The sequence below is a fragment of the Phocoena phocoena genome, chromosome 10 (assembly GCF_963924675.1).
Source record: "Phocoena phocoena chromosome 10, mPhoPho1.1, whole genome shotgun sequence".
In the NCBI taxonomy this organism is placed as follows: domain Eukaryota; kingdom Metazoa; phylum Chordata; class Mammalia; order Artiodactyla; family Phocoenidae; genus Phocoena; species Phocoena phocoena.
In genome coordinates, this window is record NC_089228.1 from 65,384,524 (window position 1) to 65,403,080 (window position 18,557).

At 44.1% G+C, this 18,557-nt stretch overlaps 1 protein-coding gene across 1 annotated transcript; it reads right to left on the reverse strand.

The window, feature by feature from the left end:
• Nucleotides 1-10,471: 10,471 nt before the first annotated feature.
• RPS10 (ribosomal protein S10) lies at nt 10,472-16,252 on the reverse strand. Its single transcript, XM_065886437.1, has 6 exons — nt 16,221-16,252; nt 15,218-15,367; nt 14,815-14,986; nt 13,248-13,325; nt 11,194-11,249; nt 10,472-10,558 (listed from the first exon to the last, which is right to left on the reverse strand). The coding sequence occupies exons 2-6, from the start codon at nt 15,365-15,367 to the stop codon at nt 10,517-10,519; spliced, it is 498 nt and encodes a 165-aa protein (XP_065742509.1). The 5' UTR covers nt 16,221-16,252; the 3' UTR covers nt 10,472-10,516.
• Between the last annotated feature and the right edge of the window lie 2,305 nt (nt 16,253-18,557).

Below are 18,557 nucleotides of genomic sequence, written 5' to 3' on the forward strand. Positions count from 1 at the left end.
AGAGTGACAGGGCCTTAACTGTGAGTGCCAGGCCAACTTCTAACATGCCAAGGCGTAGCTGTGAGGGTCAGGCCAGTTCCTGGATGTCAGGGACTGCTTTTCTCCTTCTCAGAAAAGTGAGTTACATGGTTGTATCCATTTGTCAAAACGGTGGAGTTAGGATTTGTATATTACAAGGTCAGTTGGACCCCGAATGCCTGTATAAAGAAAATCAGACTCTTCAATATACGCAAATCAATCAATGTGATACACCATATTAACAACCTGAAGGATAAAAACCATATGATCATCTCAATAGATGCAGAAAAAGCTTTTGACAAACTCCAACACCCATTTATGATAAAAACCCTCCAGAAAGTAGGCAGAGAGGGAACTAACCTCAACATAATAAAGGCCATATATGACAAACCCACAGCCAACATTGTTCTCAATGGTGAAAAACTGAGACCATTTCCACTAAGATCAGGAACAAGACAAGGTTGCCCACTCTCACCATTATTATTCAACATAGTTTTGGAAGTTTTAGCCACAGGAATCAGAGAAGAAAAAGAAATAAAAGGAATCCAAATCGGGAAAGAAGTAAAACTGTCATTGTTTGCAGATGACATGATACTATACATAGAGAAACCTAAAGATGCTACCAGAAAACTACTAGAGCTAATCAATGAATTTGGTAAAGTAGCAGGATACAAAATTAATGCACAGAAATCTTTTGCATTCCTATACAGTAATGATGAAAAATCTGAAAGAGAAATTAAAGAAACACTCCCATTTACCACTGCAACAAAAAGAATAAAATACCTAGGAATAAACCTACCTAAGGAGACAAAAGACCTGTATGCAGAAAACTATAAGACACTGATAAAAGAAATGAAAGACGATACAAACAGATGGAGAGATATACTATGTTCTTGGATTGGAAGAATCAACATTGTGAAAATGACTATACTACCCAAAACAATCTACAGATTCAATGCAATCCCTATCAAACTACCAATGGCATTTTTCACAGAACTAGAACAAAAAATTTCACAATTTGTATGGAAACACAAAAGACCCCAAATAGCCAAAGCAATCTTGAGAAAAAAAAATGCAGCTGGAGGAATCAGGCTCCCTGACTTCAGACTATACTACAAAGCTACAGTAATCAAGACAGTATGGTACTGGCACAAAAACAGAAATATAGATCAATGGAACAGGATAGAAAGCCCAGAGATAAACCCATGCACATATGGTCAACTAATCTATGACAAAGGAGGCAAGGATATACAATGGAGAAAAGACAGCCCCTTCAATAAGTGGTGCTGGGAAAACTGGACAGCTACATGTAAAAGAATGAAATTAGAACACTCCCTAACACCATACACAAAAATAAACTCAAAATGGATTAAAGACCTAAATGTAAGGCCAGACACTATAAAACTCTTAGAGGAAAACATAGGCAGAACACTCTTTGACAGCAAGATCCTTTTTGATCCACCTCCTAGAGTAATGGAAATAAAAACAAAAATAAACAAATGGGACCTAATGAAACTTAAAAGCTTTTGCACAGCAAAGGAAACCATAAGCAAGGCGAAAAGACAACCCTCAGAATGGGAGAAAATATTTGAAAATGAAGCAACCGACAAAGGATTAATCTCCAAAATATACAAGCAGCTCATGCAGCTCAATATCAAAAGAACAAACAACCCAATCCAAAAATGGGCAGAAGACCTAAATAGATATTTCTCCAAAGAAGATATACAGATTGGCAACAAACACATGAAAGGATGCTCAACGTCACTAATCATTAGAGAAATGCAAATCAAAACTACAATGAGGTATCATTTCACAACGGTCACAATGGCCATCATCAAAAAATCTACAAACAATAAATGCTGAAGAGGGTGTGGAGATACGGGAACCCTCTTGCACTGCTGGTGGGAATGTAAATTGATACAGCCACTATGGAGAACAGTATGGAGGTTCCTTAAAAAACTAAAAATAGAACTACCATACAACCCAGCAATCCCACTACTGGGCATATACCCTGAGAAAACCATAATTCAAAAAGAGTCATGTACCACAATGTTCACTGAAGCACTATTTACAATAGCCAGGACATGGAAGCAACCTAAGTGTCCATCGACAGATGAATGGATAAAGAAGATGTGCCACATATATACAATGGAATATTACTCAGCCATAAAAAGAAATGAAATTGAGTTATTTGTAATGAGGTGGGTAGACAAACTGTAGTACATCCACATAGTGGAATACTACTCAGCAACAGAAAGGAATAAACTACTTAGTCAGGCAGCATCATGGATGAATCTCAAAACCATGTGCTGGGACTTCCCTGGTGGTGCAGTGGTTAAGAATCCGCCTGCCAATGCAGGCGACACGGGTTCGAGCCCTGGTCCAGGAAGATCCCACATGCCGCGGAGTAACTAAGTCCATGAGCCACAACTACTGAGCCTGTGCTTAGAACCCACTAGCTACAACTACTGAAGCTTGTGCAACTAGAGCCCGTGCTCCGCAACAAGAGAAGCCTCTGCAGTGAGAAGCATGCACTACAACGAAGAGCCCCCACAACGCTGCAACTAGAGAAAGTCTGTGCACAGCAATGAAGACCCAACGCAGCTAAACAATAATAATTAATTAATTAATTAATTAATTAAAAACAAAAAACCATATGCTGAGCGAAAGAAGTCAGACACAAAAGAGGACATACTGGAACTTCCCTGGTGGTCCAGTGGGTAAGACTCCACACTCCCAGTGCAGGAGGCCTGGGTTCGATCCCTGGTCAGGGAACTAGATCCCGCATGCATGCTGCAACTAAGAGTTCGCATGCCACAACTAAGAGCCCGCATGCCGCAGGAAGATATTGCCTGTCGCAACTAAGACCCGGCACAGCCAAAATAAATAAGTAAAGAAATGGGGGGGAAAAAGGACATATTGTATGGTTCCAGTTTTCTGATATTCTGGAAAAGGCAAAATTATGGAGACTAAGAACACTGATTGTCAGAGTACTGACCACACAGGGGCAATATAGGGGACCTTTTTTCGGGTGATGGAAAAGTTCCATAGCTTTGCTGTGGCAGTGGTTACACGCCTATATGTTTATCAAAACTGAGAACTGGGCTTTGCTGGTGGCGCAGTGGTTGAGAGTCCGCCTGCCGATATAGGGGACACGGGTTCGTGTCCCAGTCCGGGAAGATCCCACATGCCGCGGAGCGGCTGGGCCCGTGAGCCATGGCCGCTGAGTCTGCGCGTCCGGGGCCTGTGCTCCACGACGGGAGAGGCCACAACGGTGACAGGCCCGCGTACCGCAAAAAACAAAAAAAAACAAAAAAACAATCAAGTTAGGGGTAAGAGGGCAGTGGGTATAGGGATTGATGTAACAAGAGTGGCAGAATGTTGATGACTGTTGAAGCCCGGTGGTGGATATATGGTGGTTTATTACACTCTTATGTTTACCTTATATATGCTTGAAATTTTCCATAATATATATATTTTTTTAACAGAAGGGGAAATCTCTGCGATGGAGGCCAAGATGTCAGAGTCATTTGACTGTTCATCCCTCCCTCCCCTCTCTCGTACACTCTTTGCACATTAATGATCTGATGACCCTATATTCTCAAACTGACCTCCTGCTTCTCATGCACTTAAATAAACTAGAACAATTTACTTTGACATTTCTTGCTGGTACTCTTCAGAATTTTTTAATGTCATTTGATTTGTGGCTTTTACAAGTTTTGCCCCATTTTGAGGTCTCTTTATTCCCTCAGCTTGGGTATCCTCTCCCATTTAATATTTATTTTTAAAGATGCCTTTCTCCTCACAATGGCCTCTTTGATATGTCAGTAAACCATGCAGGGCTTATTTTTCAAGTGGCTGTTCTTTTGGATTTGTGCCATGCATTTATCACGGGCTTCCAATAAAGCACTTTTAATAGAAATGGGCTCCAGGCTTTCTATGGGCTGTAACTTTTTAAACAATTCCTTTCATTTCTCTCCCCTTAATGCCCTCATTCTGTCCTAGTTTCCCTTTCTAAAACTGAGCAATCAAATGATGGACTTCCCCCCCTCCCCATTCCCATTAGCAGGCTGAATGTGTATTGTGGTCACTATTGACTGAGTGGTTTACCCATGACCACTCAGTGCCCCAGTGTGGTCACTGCACAGACCCAGATTCAGTCTACAATTTCCTGCAGTGGGGATTCAAGTGTTTGCCAAGCATCCAGCACTCCTGGCTACATCAGTCCTCACCTTTATATTGTTAATTGCCTTACTATCAATCTACAGGATAAAATCCCAACTCTCACACCTATTAGACTGGCTAAAATAGTAAGACTTAACAGACCAAGTACCCATGAAGATGAAAGCAATTGAAACTCATGCTATTGGCAGAAAATGTAAAATGTAAGACTCTGTACTCCCGATGCAGGAGGCCCAGGTTCGATACCTGGTCAGGGAACTAGATCTCACATGGATGCTGTAACTGAGAAGTCCACATGCCACAAATGAGACATCTGCATGCCGCAACTAAGCGTCTACATGCCGCAAGGAAGATCACTTTAGAAAACTTTCCACTTTGGAAAAGTCTGGTCATTCCTCAAAATGTTACAGAATTACTATATGACCCATATAGTAATATATACTTAGGAACTCCATTCCTAAGTATATACCCAAGAGAAGTGAAAATACATGTCCACACAAATGAACGTGAATGTTCATAGTAGCATTAGTCACAATAGCCCAAAACAGGAAGCAACCCAAATGCTCACTAACAGGTAAATGGATTAAAAATTGTGCTATATCCATACAATGGAATACTACTTAGCAATAAAAAGGAACTCGATACACGCAATGACTCTGATGAATCTTAAAACGATGTTGCTAAGAAGCCAGTCTATAAAAGGGTGCATACTGTATAATTACATTTTTATAAAACTCTAGAAAACACAAACTAACCTATACTGACAGAAAGCAGATCAGGCAGAAAGCCTGGGGGTGGGGTGAGGGATTACCAATCATTGTCTTGATTTCATTGGCTTATAAATGTCAAAATTTATCAGACTGTACACTCTAAATACAGGCATATCTCGTTTTACAGCGTTTCACAGATACTGCGTTTTTTTACAAATTGAAGGTTTGTGGCAAACCTGCGTCAAGCAAATCTATCAGTGCCATTTTTCCAAACAGCATTTGCTCGCTTCATGTCTTTGTCACATTTTGTCAATTCTTGCAACATTTCAAACTTTCTTAATATTATTTATTATGGTGCTCTGTGATCAGTGATCTTTGATGTTACTACTATGACTCACTAAAGGCTCAGATGATGGTTAGCATTTCTTAGCAATAAAGCTTTTCTAAATTTTTTAAATTAAAAAAAAATTTTTTTTGGCTGCGTTGGGTCTTCGTTGCTGCGCATGGGCTTTCTCTAGTTGCAGCGAGCAGGGGCTACTCTGCGTTGTGGTGCACAGGCTTCTCATTGCAGTGGCTTCTCTTGTCATGAAGCACGGGCTGTAGGCATGCGGGCTTCAGGAGTTGTGGCACACGGGCTCGGTAGTTGTGGCTCACGGGCTCTAGAGCACAGGCTCAGTAGTTGTGGTACACGGGCTTAGTTGCTCCGCGGCATGTGAGATCTTCCCGGACCAGGGCTCAAACCTGTGTGCCCTGCATTGGCAGGAGGATTCTTAAACACTGCTCCACGAAGGAAGGCCCAAGCATTTTTAAATTAAGATATGTACATTGTTTTATAGACACAATGCTATTGTACACTTAATAGCATATCATAACTTTCATATACACTGCAAAACCAAAAAATTCGTGTGACTCATTTTATTGCAATATTCACTTTATTGCAGTGGTCTAGAACTGAACCTGCAATATCTCTGAAGTATGTCTGTATATGTATTTTATTACATGTCAATTATACCTCAACAAAGCTGAAAGAAAGTAAGTAAAAGAATAAAAATAATACAAACTCCTAGACTTGGGGAAGGGAGCCCCAGGCTGCTTCTCCAGTTACTCTGTGAGACATCACCTGGGCCAGCCTCATGCTACTTTAGTTCAAACTGTAAGATTCAGCTCAGAAGGTCATAGTGGCCCACTACGGGAGGACTTCCTCCTGATACTGTTTGCTTCCCTCATCCCCAGAAGTCACCAGTTAAATTCCAACCATAGCCACTGGACCACTTACCACTTGGTGTATGTTTCTAGGTCTGTCTCTCCAACTCCGGCAGAACCTCCACGGTCAGGATGTGTCACAGTCACTTTTGCATTCCCAATTTAGGCTCCTGCAGAGATTTTTGTTTTCCCCACCATTGTTCTTTCTACAGAAGGGGGAGGCTTCTCAGAGATAACTCCCTCCAGGACATCATTCATGCAGTGAACAATTACAAAGGAGCTACTGGATAACCAACAAGGACCTACTGTATAGCACAAGGAACTCTGCTCAATATTATGTAACAACCTAAATGGGAAACTGTATAACTGGATCACTTTGTTGTACACCTGAAACTATCACAACATTGTTAATCGACTATACTCCAATATAAAATAATAAAAAGTTAAAAAAAAGAAGACTAGGGACTTCCCTGGTGGTCCAGTGGGTAAGACTCCACGCTCCCAATGCAGGGGGCCTGGGTTCAATCCCTGGTCGGGGAAATAGATCCCACATGCATGGTGCAACTAAGAGTTCGCATGCCGCAACTAAAGATCCCCTGTGCCGCAACTAAGACCCTGCACAGCCAAAATAAATAAATATTTTTTTTAAAAAAAAAAGGAGCTACTACCTATGAGACTCTGAGCTAGGCCACTGGAGCGAGGCTCAGTGTTAGAGAGAAAATGGACCAGTGTCCAAACAGTTCCCACCCAGCCTGCGAGAGCTGAGACGTCACAGGCACGCACGGGAGGAACCCCTAGCCAGGCTTTGCAGTCAGGTGGGTTTCGTCAGGAAAGGCTTCTCAGAGGAGATATTTAATCTGAAGAATGAACAAGAGACCCAAGTGGGTGGGGGTGGGAGAGTTTCCCCACATGTGTAACACCACATGCAAAAAAACCTGAAGTTGAGAAAGGGCGTCAGTGTAGCCGGATTCTGGAACTTGGAGCCTTAGTTTGGTAGGCAGATGAAACTGTTATGCCGTGCATGGAGCCTGGCATTCGTCTAGATTCTATAAGACTCTAGAAGGCAACATGGAACTTTGGAAGGATTTTAAGATGAGGAGTAGCTTGTTCACATCTGTTTCTGAAAAATAACTGTGGCTGAGGTGGGGACAATAGTTGAAATCAAGGCAAAGCTAGAGGCAGGGGACCTCTTAGGAGGGCACTGCACTGGCTCTGGGGAAGTTCATGGTGGCACGAGGCAAGGTAGAGGGCAGAGGATCAGGTCAGAAGGATGTCTTACACTCCTGCCCCGACACCCAGCCTGGTCACCTACCTGCCAGCAGACCCCCACTTCCCTCCATAACATGCTGAGACTTTGTCCTGAAAGCCCAACCTTTCAAAAGGCCATCTCTCACCTCAGTCACTGATCCATCCTCTGAGAGCCAAGAGTGCTTTACGTTCATTGAAAACTCGGGCAAACCTGGTCCCAGGACAGGTTAAACCAGGTCTGCTTCATCTGTGGGCTTTGAAACAATTGCCCTAGTTAGCGCTATCAGCAAGATTCCTTTCTCCCATCTCATTTCTCCCAGGTCTAAGAACTGATAAATCCATTTTGAGGCTCAGCATCAAAGCAGATGTGGTGGGAGCCCATGACCCTGCACTGCTGTGCGCCTACTACAGGCTGCATTCCCAAAGCTTGGAGAACAGTCTGGGCACAGGCATGCCTCTTGTCTTTTAGTTCTCACTGAACAGGCCTGGCTTCTGGAGACAAGGGTAGGGATGGGGAATTCCTAGGACCCACACTGCGCTGCTGGAGGCCTGGTCAGGCACTCGTGGAGGGAGGGTCCAAGTGGGCCCTCATGTCTTCAGGGCTAGAGGATGTATCCTTCTCAAAAACATCTTTGTCTCCCAGCACCTAACATAGGCATATGGTAGCTGCTTCTCAAAGGTCTATTAAATTAATCAAACCAAAATCTGGACTTCTAAAGAACCAGGGCACTTGTGAGATGGCACTTGGCCCCACCAAGAGACTTAAAGCTGTTACTGGCACTCCCTGTAAGGGGACCGTATTTTTCAGGGAAAGGGGATTTGTGTCCATATAGGGAAGTTTGTATTAGTAAAATGTACCTTCAGCTGTCAGCTTCCAAAATCCCTTAAAAATCCTTTGGAGCCTGTTTTTTGCTGGTAGAGGTGGTGGGGATTAGCTGGTGAGCCATATATGGGGCTGGTGCGCAGATGCCAGGCTTTCATGGGCCTCGAAACCAACCCTGGAAAAGAGGCCAAAACTTCTCCAAAGCTTTCGCCCAGTGATGGATGTGCCCATGCAGGTGGTCAGGGGGACCTCTCTCTGCCCCTCGGACTCCACCCACCCCAAGTGACTTTCTCAGGCATTCATAATAGCAAACATTTGTTTTTCCCAAACTCATTAAAAAAAAAAAAAAGCCTTAATTTTTGACATCTGCTTCATAACCTCACAGACACCACCTGACAGTTTTATTTTTCCAATCAAACCTCTTCAAGACACTGACTGGTCTCACCCCTCCCCTGCTCTACATCCCCACCTCTGGGTCACTTCAGCTTTCATTCACTGCCCCTGCCCTGCATTTCCTTTCACTCTAGACTAAGAATTTGCCAATTGTAGAGCTTTGGTTTTGCTTTCCTAACTGGACAGTTAGGTCCTTAAAGGCAAATTTCAAGCCTTCTGTTTCCCAGAGCATTTATCAGCATTGATCCCCAAGGAGCTAGTCAATGATTATTGATTGGCAGGGGCCATTCAATTTACCAAGGGAGGGGGAGGGAGGGGGGCTGACAGGCAGCAAGAACCACCTCCATCTGTATATTTTTATCCGTAGGCTCTGACTCTACTTTGTAGATTCCTTGGGTTTTCCCAGAGTCCATGGGTAATCTTGGAGAACACATTCTGCAACTAATTTAAATCACGAGGGAAAAGTTTGGCAAAGAGCCGTAGCTGAAAAAGTGACATTTTAGGGCTAGAAAATCACCAAGGCTAGAGAGGAAACCCATCTGCTCACTTGCTGGCCTCGGTGGGAAACAGTAAAGCTGAGAGCTAACATTTCACAGGAGAATCCAGGTTAAACAATCACAAGGCATGTGAACACGGGCAAACCACTTGACATCACTTGAGCCAGCAGAAAAATTGGATATAAAGCAATCTTTGGCAAGGCAGCCAAGGCTGCTCTGAAACAGCTTCCCCCAACACCACCTCCTTCTGCCAAAGCAAGCTTCTACTCATTGGCAGTTCAGAATACAAAGCTCACCTCCCAGGAATAAGTGTAAGTGCACATTCAGGGCTGCTGTCCGCTGCCACCTTGTGGTCTAAATTACAACTGCCGGTCAGGACTGAAAGAGGTGGTTACCAGTGCAAAACCACCTGTGCAGTTGAGGACTTTTATCAGTTACCAGTTTCACCTGGTTAATTATCCGCCTTCTCCATACAATGCTTGGCCCATAGTACCCCACAAATTATTCCCAAGTCCCCATACCCCTTAAGAAGAGCCACTTCTATTAGTTATCCATCTTACTGGCTTTCCTTACCTTGGTGGGCCTGCTGGTTGACCCAGAGTTGCTGCCTCAAAAGCTTTGACCTCTGAGCATGAAGGGCAGATTTACTGCAACCATCAGCAGCCCAGGTTTGACCTGCAAGTCAAAGTTGGTATCTCAGCCAGCAACTTGCCTGCAGGCTTGTGCCCCTGGACTCTTACTGGACTGCACCTTCAAGGCTCACTTCCTGGCACTGCACCAGGCAGGTGGTGATTCCAGTGCAGGCCCACAGAAATGGTCCCATCAAACCCCTCTGGATACTTACATGACACTTGGCCCCACCAAGAGAAAAACTAACACACTGTTCTTGCCCATGTACTCATGTCGTATGCCGGCTCATCACTGACAAACCCCAGGAAAATGGGACAGTGGATTTCCTATTTTCAAGGAGCCCTGGTACGGCAAGACCTCCAGTTGTCTAGTATTCCTGGCGGGAGGCTGGGCAGTCCCTTTAGGGTGTTTTTGTGCAATGTTTTCTCCCTGATTCTTGAAAACCCTGAGCTTTGAAGATTAATAATTCCAGGTCCAGAATAGCAACTGAGCCAGCATGACTGGTGTGGTAAAGACGCCCAGCTTTCCAACCACCTCCCAGAACGGTTAACCACACTGGACAGGACCCCACAGGGAGGCTTATGCTGGAGCAAAGAGGGTCCAGGTCAAAGCCAAGTACCGCAGCTCTAACAGCAACAAGTGATGTCACCCTGGATAAGGACAACACCCAAAACCAATCCGCTCTTACCCCACTTAACACTCTGATCCTTAAACCAGTCCTGTTCAGGCTACATAACGCACAAAACAGGGCACACAAGATTAATTTTTTCTGGCTACACGTTTATTCAACACAAAACAATCTCTTCCAAACTTTACTGAGGTGGCTGACCACGTCCACGACCAAATCCGCCTCTCTGCAAGAGAAAGCACATGACATCAGCATAAGTGGTATGCCAGGCAGCAGGCCTCATCATCACTGGAGAGGTCCCCATACGTAAGGGCTCAGAGAACCCAGCCCTGCCTCTTACAGGCTCTGGGGCCACATTCACCTCCTAGGCCCATTTCCTGCTGCCCAGGACAGCTGCTGTCCCAACAGTGATACACCATCCCCGGGGTTAATCCTTTCCTTGGATTAACTAGTCTCACAACTACCTTGAGATAGCTACTACTTTATAGATGAGGTAACAGGCACAGAGGGGCACCTGCCGAAGATCACACCATCTGGAGTCTAGAGCCTGCTCAATCCCCAGTGTTCAAGTTTCAACCCTGTTTTGGTTCACGAAACTAATCCAGGGAGCCTATGATGGCCATTAATGAACCAGAAAATACCACTATGCCTCATGCAGTATTGTTCTGTGAGACGTGTTTCAGTAATTTATATATTTACAGATGTTTGCACACTGTGCCTTAATATAAAAACCTATCTGGAATATGTGCTTGGGAAGAGGGGTGGGACCCACCACACTATACTGCATCTCTGGATATGCAGATCCAAAGGGCTGAGACCAGAATAGTGACTGCTTATGAAGAGCAAAAAGGGGATACTTACAAACTGGAATTCGGTTGCTGACCCAGCCCCGGCCTCGGCTTTCTTGTCGGCACCAGCTGGAATGAGAAACACCGATTTAGATTCATCAGATGATCTGATCCACTACAGAACAAGGACAAGTCACCCAACCCAATCTTGCAAGAAAAGCCATGTCAGCAAAGGTACCATGAAGTACAAGTAAATTACAGCCTGCAGTGGGGAGACATCTTCTGAGCCACCTCTGCCCCATCCCTCTCTGGGGGCAGCCTTCCTTAAGTCACCTTACAAAACTCACAGCCCAAACTATTGCCTCCTCCAGGAAGGCTGCCTTGACCATGAAGTCTGGATTATGTGCACTTCCTATACGGCACTTCCCATCACTGAGTTACTTCCATGCTTCAGACCAGCACCTAGCTCAGAGGGAGCTCAATGAAGGGGGAACTAAGAGGTGAAGGGCCCACAGAAGCAAAAAGCAACTTTATTATGACCAAGGGAAAGTGGCAAACAAGATGAAAGATCTAGTGCTGCTCCGTCCTATATGTCAGCCACTAGCCCAAATTGAGATGTGTGCAAACTACCCATCAGATTTCAAGACTTAAGAGAATGCAAAATATCTCATTAATGTTTATACAGGTTACATATTAAAATAACATTTCAAAATACCCTGGGATTAAAAAAAATTAATATCCACATAAACCATTTCTATTTGCTTTAAATGTGACCACTAGGAAATTTTACAATTCACATTTGAGGGGCAGGGCTAATAGTCAGTGCGGTTTCAGTAAATCTTATTCAAATCGGAGCCCCCCTTTGGCCCATCTCTGACCACACCCACCACAGGCTCCTGTCTGCTCACCCCCTGGTCCTTTGACCAGAGCCACAGTATCCTCCCCAACTCCGTACCTTTGTTCATGCCGATCTCTCCCTGAAATGCTCACTCCCCCACCCTCAACTTGGGGACCAACTGTCACATCCTCTGGCTGACTCCTTGTGTGGTTTGACTTCTAATAAAAGCGATGACGAACTTTCTCTGAACTGAGAGCCTGTTTGCTGGAGGAAATCTTTCTTACTACTATCCTATAAGCTATTTAGGTTAATCGCTCACTTCTCACACCTGAAGAATCAGGCACCACAAGTAGGAGGCAAGAGCAGTAAAAGTTGGTAAAAATTCCCTTTACACCTTTCTTTTATATCACAATTAACTGCTTCTGCAGCAAGGACAGAGTCTCTTTAAAACAAATTGAATGGCTCCCCACCTTATTCCAGAGTAAAATCCCAAGTCATACCATGGCCCACAGAACTATGAGACCTACATCCTTATCTGACTCTCCCATTATCTTCTGTTTAGACAAGTCAGGTGCCTTCCCCATAGGACCTTTGCCTGTAATGCTCTTCCCCCAGGTAGCCTCACCTCCTGCAAATGTTTGCTTCAATCTCACTTCGACAGAACTTTCCCTAAAAATCCAATTGGAAGCTGCACACCCCGCGCCCCCATAGCACCCACGATGGACATGATATATACTTATTTTTGTTTATCCACCCCCTACTACTAAAATGCAAGTTCAACAAGAGAAGGGCCTTTTGTCTCTCATGTACACTACTAGCCCCCCAGTTCCTAGAATCGTGTCTGGCATACCACAGGCACTCAGTATATATCTGTTGAATGAACAGACGTCTGTTGTTCCCATCAGTGCAAACATGTGCTATTTAAAAATAAGATTTTGCACTATTTTTGCAATAAAAAAGCAACAAAGGTGATGTGAGTGGGCCCTGCCCTCAAGCACAACACAGGAACACAACTACAAAACAAAGAAAGCATGTTGCTTTCCTAAAAGTCTTCAGTTTTGCTCTAAAGGTCTTCAACTAAAGTCTTCGGTGTCCCCAGCTCAAAGGGCTTTCCTTCTAATCCCCATCCCTGCATAAGACAAGAAGTACAAAGGACTCCAGATGGAGATGATCTGAGATGAAACGAAGGATCTTTACTGGTTACCTTGGCATCTACAAGGGCCGAGCCCCAGCCAGAGGAGAATCCCAAGATTCTACCTCAATACCCAGATACAGATGATGCTACTCACAGGGCACAGCGCTTCGTCTGTAGGTGTCTCTGTCGGCTTCCCCTCTTGTGAGTCTTGCAGGTCGCTCTCCTTCCAGACCTACACAAATTAAACCACAGTATGAACACAGGGCAACGTGGGAACTCTGTTCCCTTCAGGCCAAAAGAACGAACTGCTCTCCATTCTCACTGGGCAACACTTAGTTATGATGGGTTAATGGGGACAGGAATTCCTACACCCACAACAGTCAGGTAGAAACCTGCCATCGCTGACGTTTTGGCTCCTCTAAGACCTAGGAAAACGCACATCTTAATTAAAATGTCGTACACCTGCAAAAAGTTTGCTTTCTTCTGTATTTCTCAGCATAAACACACATTTTCCAATTCCTTGGCAAATTAAGAAATCCAGCCATTTCTACAAACATTTGAATAGCCAAAATTTTGAACCTGACCCATCTCTGAAATGGAAAACTTCCTGTGCAAACAGGAAAGGAGGCACCATAAGCTGCAAGCCCCACCTCCAATATAAGTATATAAATACAGAGGCCACTGAGAATCCTCTAGCTCCTCCTCGTGTCTCACTAGGCTGTGGGATAACATTCTCATGAACGCTGAAAGGTTAATCTAGTATTCTCTCTACCTTGTTATACTGGAAAATTTACCTATAGAGTTCATGATTTGAAAATGGACTTTTTTAGATTGAATCTGTAGTAAGTGGCCAAAGTAAATAAACGCCAGACCCCACCTATGGCAAACTGGAATCTGTGTGGGAACAAACAATGGCATTGGCAACACTCCCATGCCCCCAAAGATTCCAAGATGCAGTGAAGAACCTTTGCTCTAAAGACATGTAATCCTGCCTAACCACCTAGGGAGCTTTCATAAAAAATGCAGATTCCTGAGCTCCATGAAGTGCCATTCCAGGGAACCTGACAGTCTGATTATCATCTGTTTTTAGGAATCTCTGCATCTCACCTCATCAAACTCACAAACTGCTCTTTCTACAAAGTTCCAGTGACAAATTTTTTCAAAACCTAAGGAAAAGGAACCATAGCCCTGAAAAATGCCAACTGTAAGCCAACAATGACCTCGAGTCAGAAGGTAATCCCCCACACACAGACCCCTTGCACACTGCTAATATACACACACGCACTCTCTACATCCATTCTCCCCTATCTGTCATGATTATTTCTGCTCCCATTGCCAAGAAACTCTAGACAACTCTTCATTTATTTCACACGGTAAACAACTTTGCTTTGGACTTCTTGGGGGGGATAAGCACCTCGCTCTACTGGAAAAATTTCAGGAGAAAATTTCAGTAATACTCTATCACATTTATCTTGCCACAGAATAATATCCTGTGTTTAATGCCATTTCTAGGGATTGCCTAAAGACCTGAGTCCGGTTCCATTAAAGGTTCTAGGACTTGACCTAGGTCTTGCGTGTCAGAGTCCCTCAAGAGCTGATTCCAATGTTATATTACTAAGACCACCTCCATGCCCCACACAAAGAAACCCACTGTTTCACCTCTCTCCTCAGAAAGAGCAACTTCAGAGAATGCCTTCAGAGGCATTATGTGGGCACTATACCTTTGGGCCGCGGCCTGCCAGTCTCAGGACGACTGCGGCGCAGGGTGGCAGGCACGATTTCAGGGGGCAGGTGAAGGTAATCCCGGAGATACTGGATACCCTCGTTGGTTAGGTACCAGTAGAAATGTCTCCAGGCAAACTGTTCCTTCACGTAGCCTCGTGATTTGAGAGACTGTAAGACAGAAAACCACAGTTAAGACATAACTAGAGGCTAGAAAAGCAGTGCAAATGGGAAGCTCAACTTCACAGTAGACAAATTTTCACGGTGTATCTACCTCACAGCCCTTCAAGGCAGCAAGCAGCTCTGGCTGTCCTGACTTCTCCTTGGAATTTGCCTTGAACACCAGTGGAAAATCCCTCCATCTGCACCCCACTCCAGCAGCCACCCCCCCACCCCCGCTACCTGCATGGCCTTCATGACATGAAGATTGGGCACATTCTTGTCTGCCAGCTCGGGGTGCTTAGGCATGTGGACGTCCTTTTTGGCCACCATCACTCCCTCCTTAAAAAGGAGTTCATAAATGGCAATCCGGTTCTTCTTAGGCATCAACATCTGCCAGAAGGAAGCGATTATCAAGAGCATTTTTGAGCAGTGTGGCCACGGGCCGGTAACCCAGTTCATCACCCCCAAAGACCACACACACACACACACACACACACACACACACACATCACTGTCCAATGGACTGAAACCTCAAACACACCATGAAAAACAAGAATTCAAACTCCGCTAACTTAAGTCCAACAGTGACTAGTTCCCTCCCCCACCCTCGAAAACACGATTCAGGTGAGAAATTGGCAGGACGTTAAAATAAAACGATGGAGGTACATACTCGCTGCAAGACTTTCACACTCACAACAAAGGTATAAAACGGGAAGCAGACCCTGTACGCTCGGACTATTTGGGGACCATCAGCAACAGTACCTAATGCGGAATGGGCGCGGCGGTACCTTCAGGTGCGCGGGAATGACCCAGAGGAAAGCCCTCGATTCATGACAGGCCGCTGACCCCAAACCAAAGGGCTGAAACCTTCACAGCCTACCACTCTTCTCCCAAACTAAACTTCCATGACCAGGCAAAGAGGCAACTCAGGGTGCGGGGTTCTGCCCCGAAAAACAACGTGCAAGAGGAGCACAGTCTCCCTAGCCTCGCCCGGATCTTCCCCGCCACGCAGGAGCTTCATCTTCCTCTCCCCTCCGCCTTCCACTATCGGGACGCCAATCTTCGCCTGCCAGGGCCCCACTACCCAGCGAAGTGCGGCCCTGGCTCCTCTCATTGCTCAGAAATGGACGTGAGGGGAGCGGGAGCGAGCAGCCTCCGCCACAACCCCGGGGAGGAGCAACGACCACGATGGCGAGAAGGCCAGGATGGGGGCCGATGGAACCCGAACTCCAGAGGAACTAACCGCGACGGCTGCTGGGTCCGGGGCCGGAGCTGGAAAGGAAGGAGTATGTGCGGCGCGGCGTCTCTTCCGGGCTGCCGTGCCCCGCCCCCTGTCAGGACCCGCGCGCTGCCTGAGGTGGCCTCGGCGCTGCCTGAGGGACTGGCGTCTCCGGGCGACCGCTAACCCTGGCTGCCTTGAGGACGAACGCACGTGGAAACCGCCGCTGGGGGCTTCTGACACTGCGTGCTTTATCAATAAATGGTCACTTTTATTGCGTGGGTAGGCCCTTTAGAAAGTCGTTACGTGTTTCTTTTGTTTCCCGTCGGTAACTTAACTTATTATGTAAATAATATATGCTCTTTGGGGGGGGGGGGGAAGAGAAACCAGACGAAATAATAACTGCAATAACAATAATAATAAAAGAATAGAAATAGAATCCCATCAACCGAAGGATCGCTATTAACATTTTGGTATATATTCTTACAAACTCAAAGGAGGTGTATTTTTTAACAAAAATGGGATGTTTTGTATGTACGTTATGGTATGATGTTTGGAAACCTGTTTTTTTCATTTACTAATACATCATGAATCTCTTCTTGTTAATTAATACCTTCAATTGTAATGACTACGTAGTAGTCCGCTGATGGATGGTTTAATCAACACTCTATGACTGGATATATATTTTAGAATTTTTTCACTATTATAACTAACGATGCCACACACCTGCACACTTCTCAAATATTTTCCTTAGGACAAAGTCCTGGCAGTGTAATTGTTGAGTAACAAAGTACACATTTTTAGGTTTCTGACACATGCCACATTGACTTCTGGAAGGCGTTATCAATTACATTCTGGTCAGCTGTTATCAACAAGGCTCAATTCCTCATTATTAACCCTGCCGACATTGGATATTCATTTTTCTCAGTCTGATAGATAAGAAATATTAATCTCATTGCTCTTTTGATTTGCTTTTCTTGATTACTTATGTGGTTAAATAGTTTTTCTTTTTAGGTGTTTGTGTTCCTTCTTTTATAAATTCACTTCCATTACCTGTTGTCCTATTAAGTTTTTTCTTATTGATTTGAAATTACTCTATGTATTAAAGCTATTAACGCTTTGTCACATATTTTTCAAGAATTTCTCCCAGTTTTTTTTTCATTTGTTCAATTTAAATAGTATTTCGAAGAAGTTTCACTTTTTTTTTCACATTTCTTTGTATTCAAATCTTTATGGTTTCAGACTTTGGTACAATGCTTAAAAAGTCACTCCACATCTGAATATCATATAAATATTCACCTGGGGACTTCCCAGGTGGTGCAATGGTTAACAATCCGCCTGCCAATGCAGGGGAAACGGGGTTGAGCCCTGGTGGGGTTGAGCCCTGGTCCGGGAAGATTCCACATGCCGCGGGGCAACTAAGCCCATGCGCCACAACTACTGAGCCTGCGCTCTAGAGCCTGTGCTCTGCAACAAGAGAAGCCACCGCAATGAAAAGCCTGTGCACCACAACAAAGAATAGCCCCAGCTTGTCCCAACTAGAGAAAGCCCGCGCGCAGCAACGGGGGCCAATGAAGACCCAATGCAACCAAAAATAAATAAATTAATAAATTAATTTAAAAAATATTCACCTATAGTTTCAAGTATTTTTGTGGTTTCACTGTTTAAAAATAAGTATTTGGCAGTTTTGCAGGATGGAAAGAATTCTGGAGATTGGGTGCACAACAATGTGAATTACTTAACGCTACGGAAATGTACACTTAAAACGGTTAAGACGGTAAATTTTATGTGTATTTTGTCACAAGTTAAAAAATAAGTATTCATAACATGTTTACAGAAAAATTTTTTAAAAATCTTGGACAACAAGAAACAAGGAAGAAGGAAAAACATAATCTAAGGACTGGTAAAGCAGATTTGGAAAAGAATACAATAAAATTCCTAGTAATGAAAGCTAAAATGATTGAAATTTAAAACAATTTAAAAAAAGAATAAACAATAGATCTGACACACTTGAAGAGAAAAATCATGAAAGGGAAGATAGATGTGAAAAAACAGAACATTCACAATGTAGTCCAGAGATTAAAAGAGATGGAATAAGTGGGTGCGGGCAGGAATAAATTAGGAGGCTGGAATTAACAAATACACACTACTATGTATAAAATAGATAGCTAACAAGGACCTACTGTATAGCACAGGGAACTCTACTCAATATTACATAATAACCTATAAGGGAAAAGAATCAGAAAAAGAATATATGTATATATGTATAACTGAATCACTGTGCTGTACATCTGAAACTTACACAATATTGTAAATCAACTATATTTCAGTAAAAAAATTTTTTAATAAAAATATATATAA

Excerpts from the sequence above, each read along its gene's own strand:
- RPS10 (XM_065886437.1), bottom strand. The coding sequence starts at position 15,367 with ATGTTGATGCCTAAGAAGAACCGGATTGCCATTTATGAACTCCTTTTT. Across the intron at positions 13,326-14,814 it reads TGGCAGGCCGCGGCCCAAAG|GTCTGGAAGGAGAGCGACCT; the intron begins GTATAGTGCCCA and ends TAATTTGTGTAG. Across the intron at positions 10,559-11,193 it reads CAGCAACCGAATTCCAGTTT|AGAGGCGGATTTGGTCGTGG; the intron begins GTAAGTATCCCC and ends TTTCTCTTGCAG.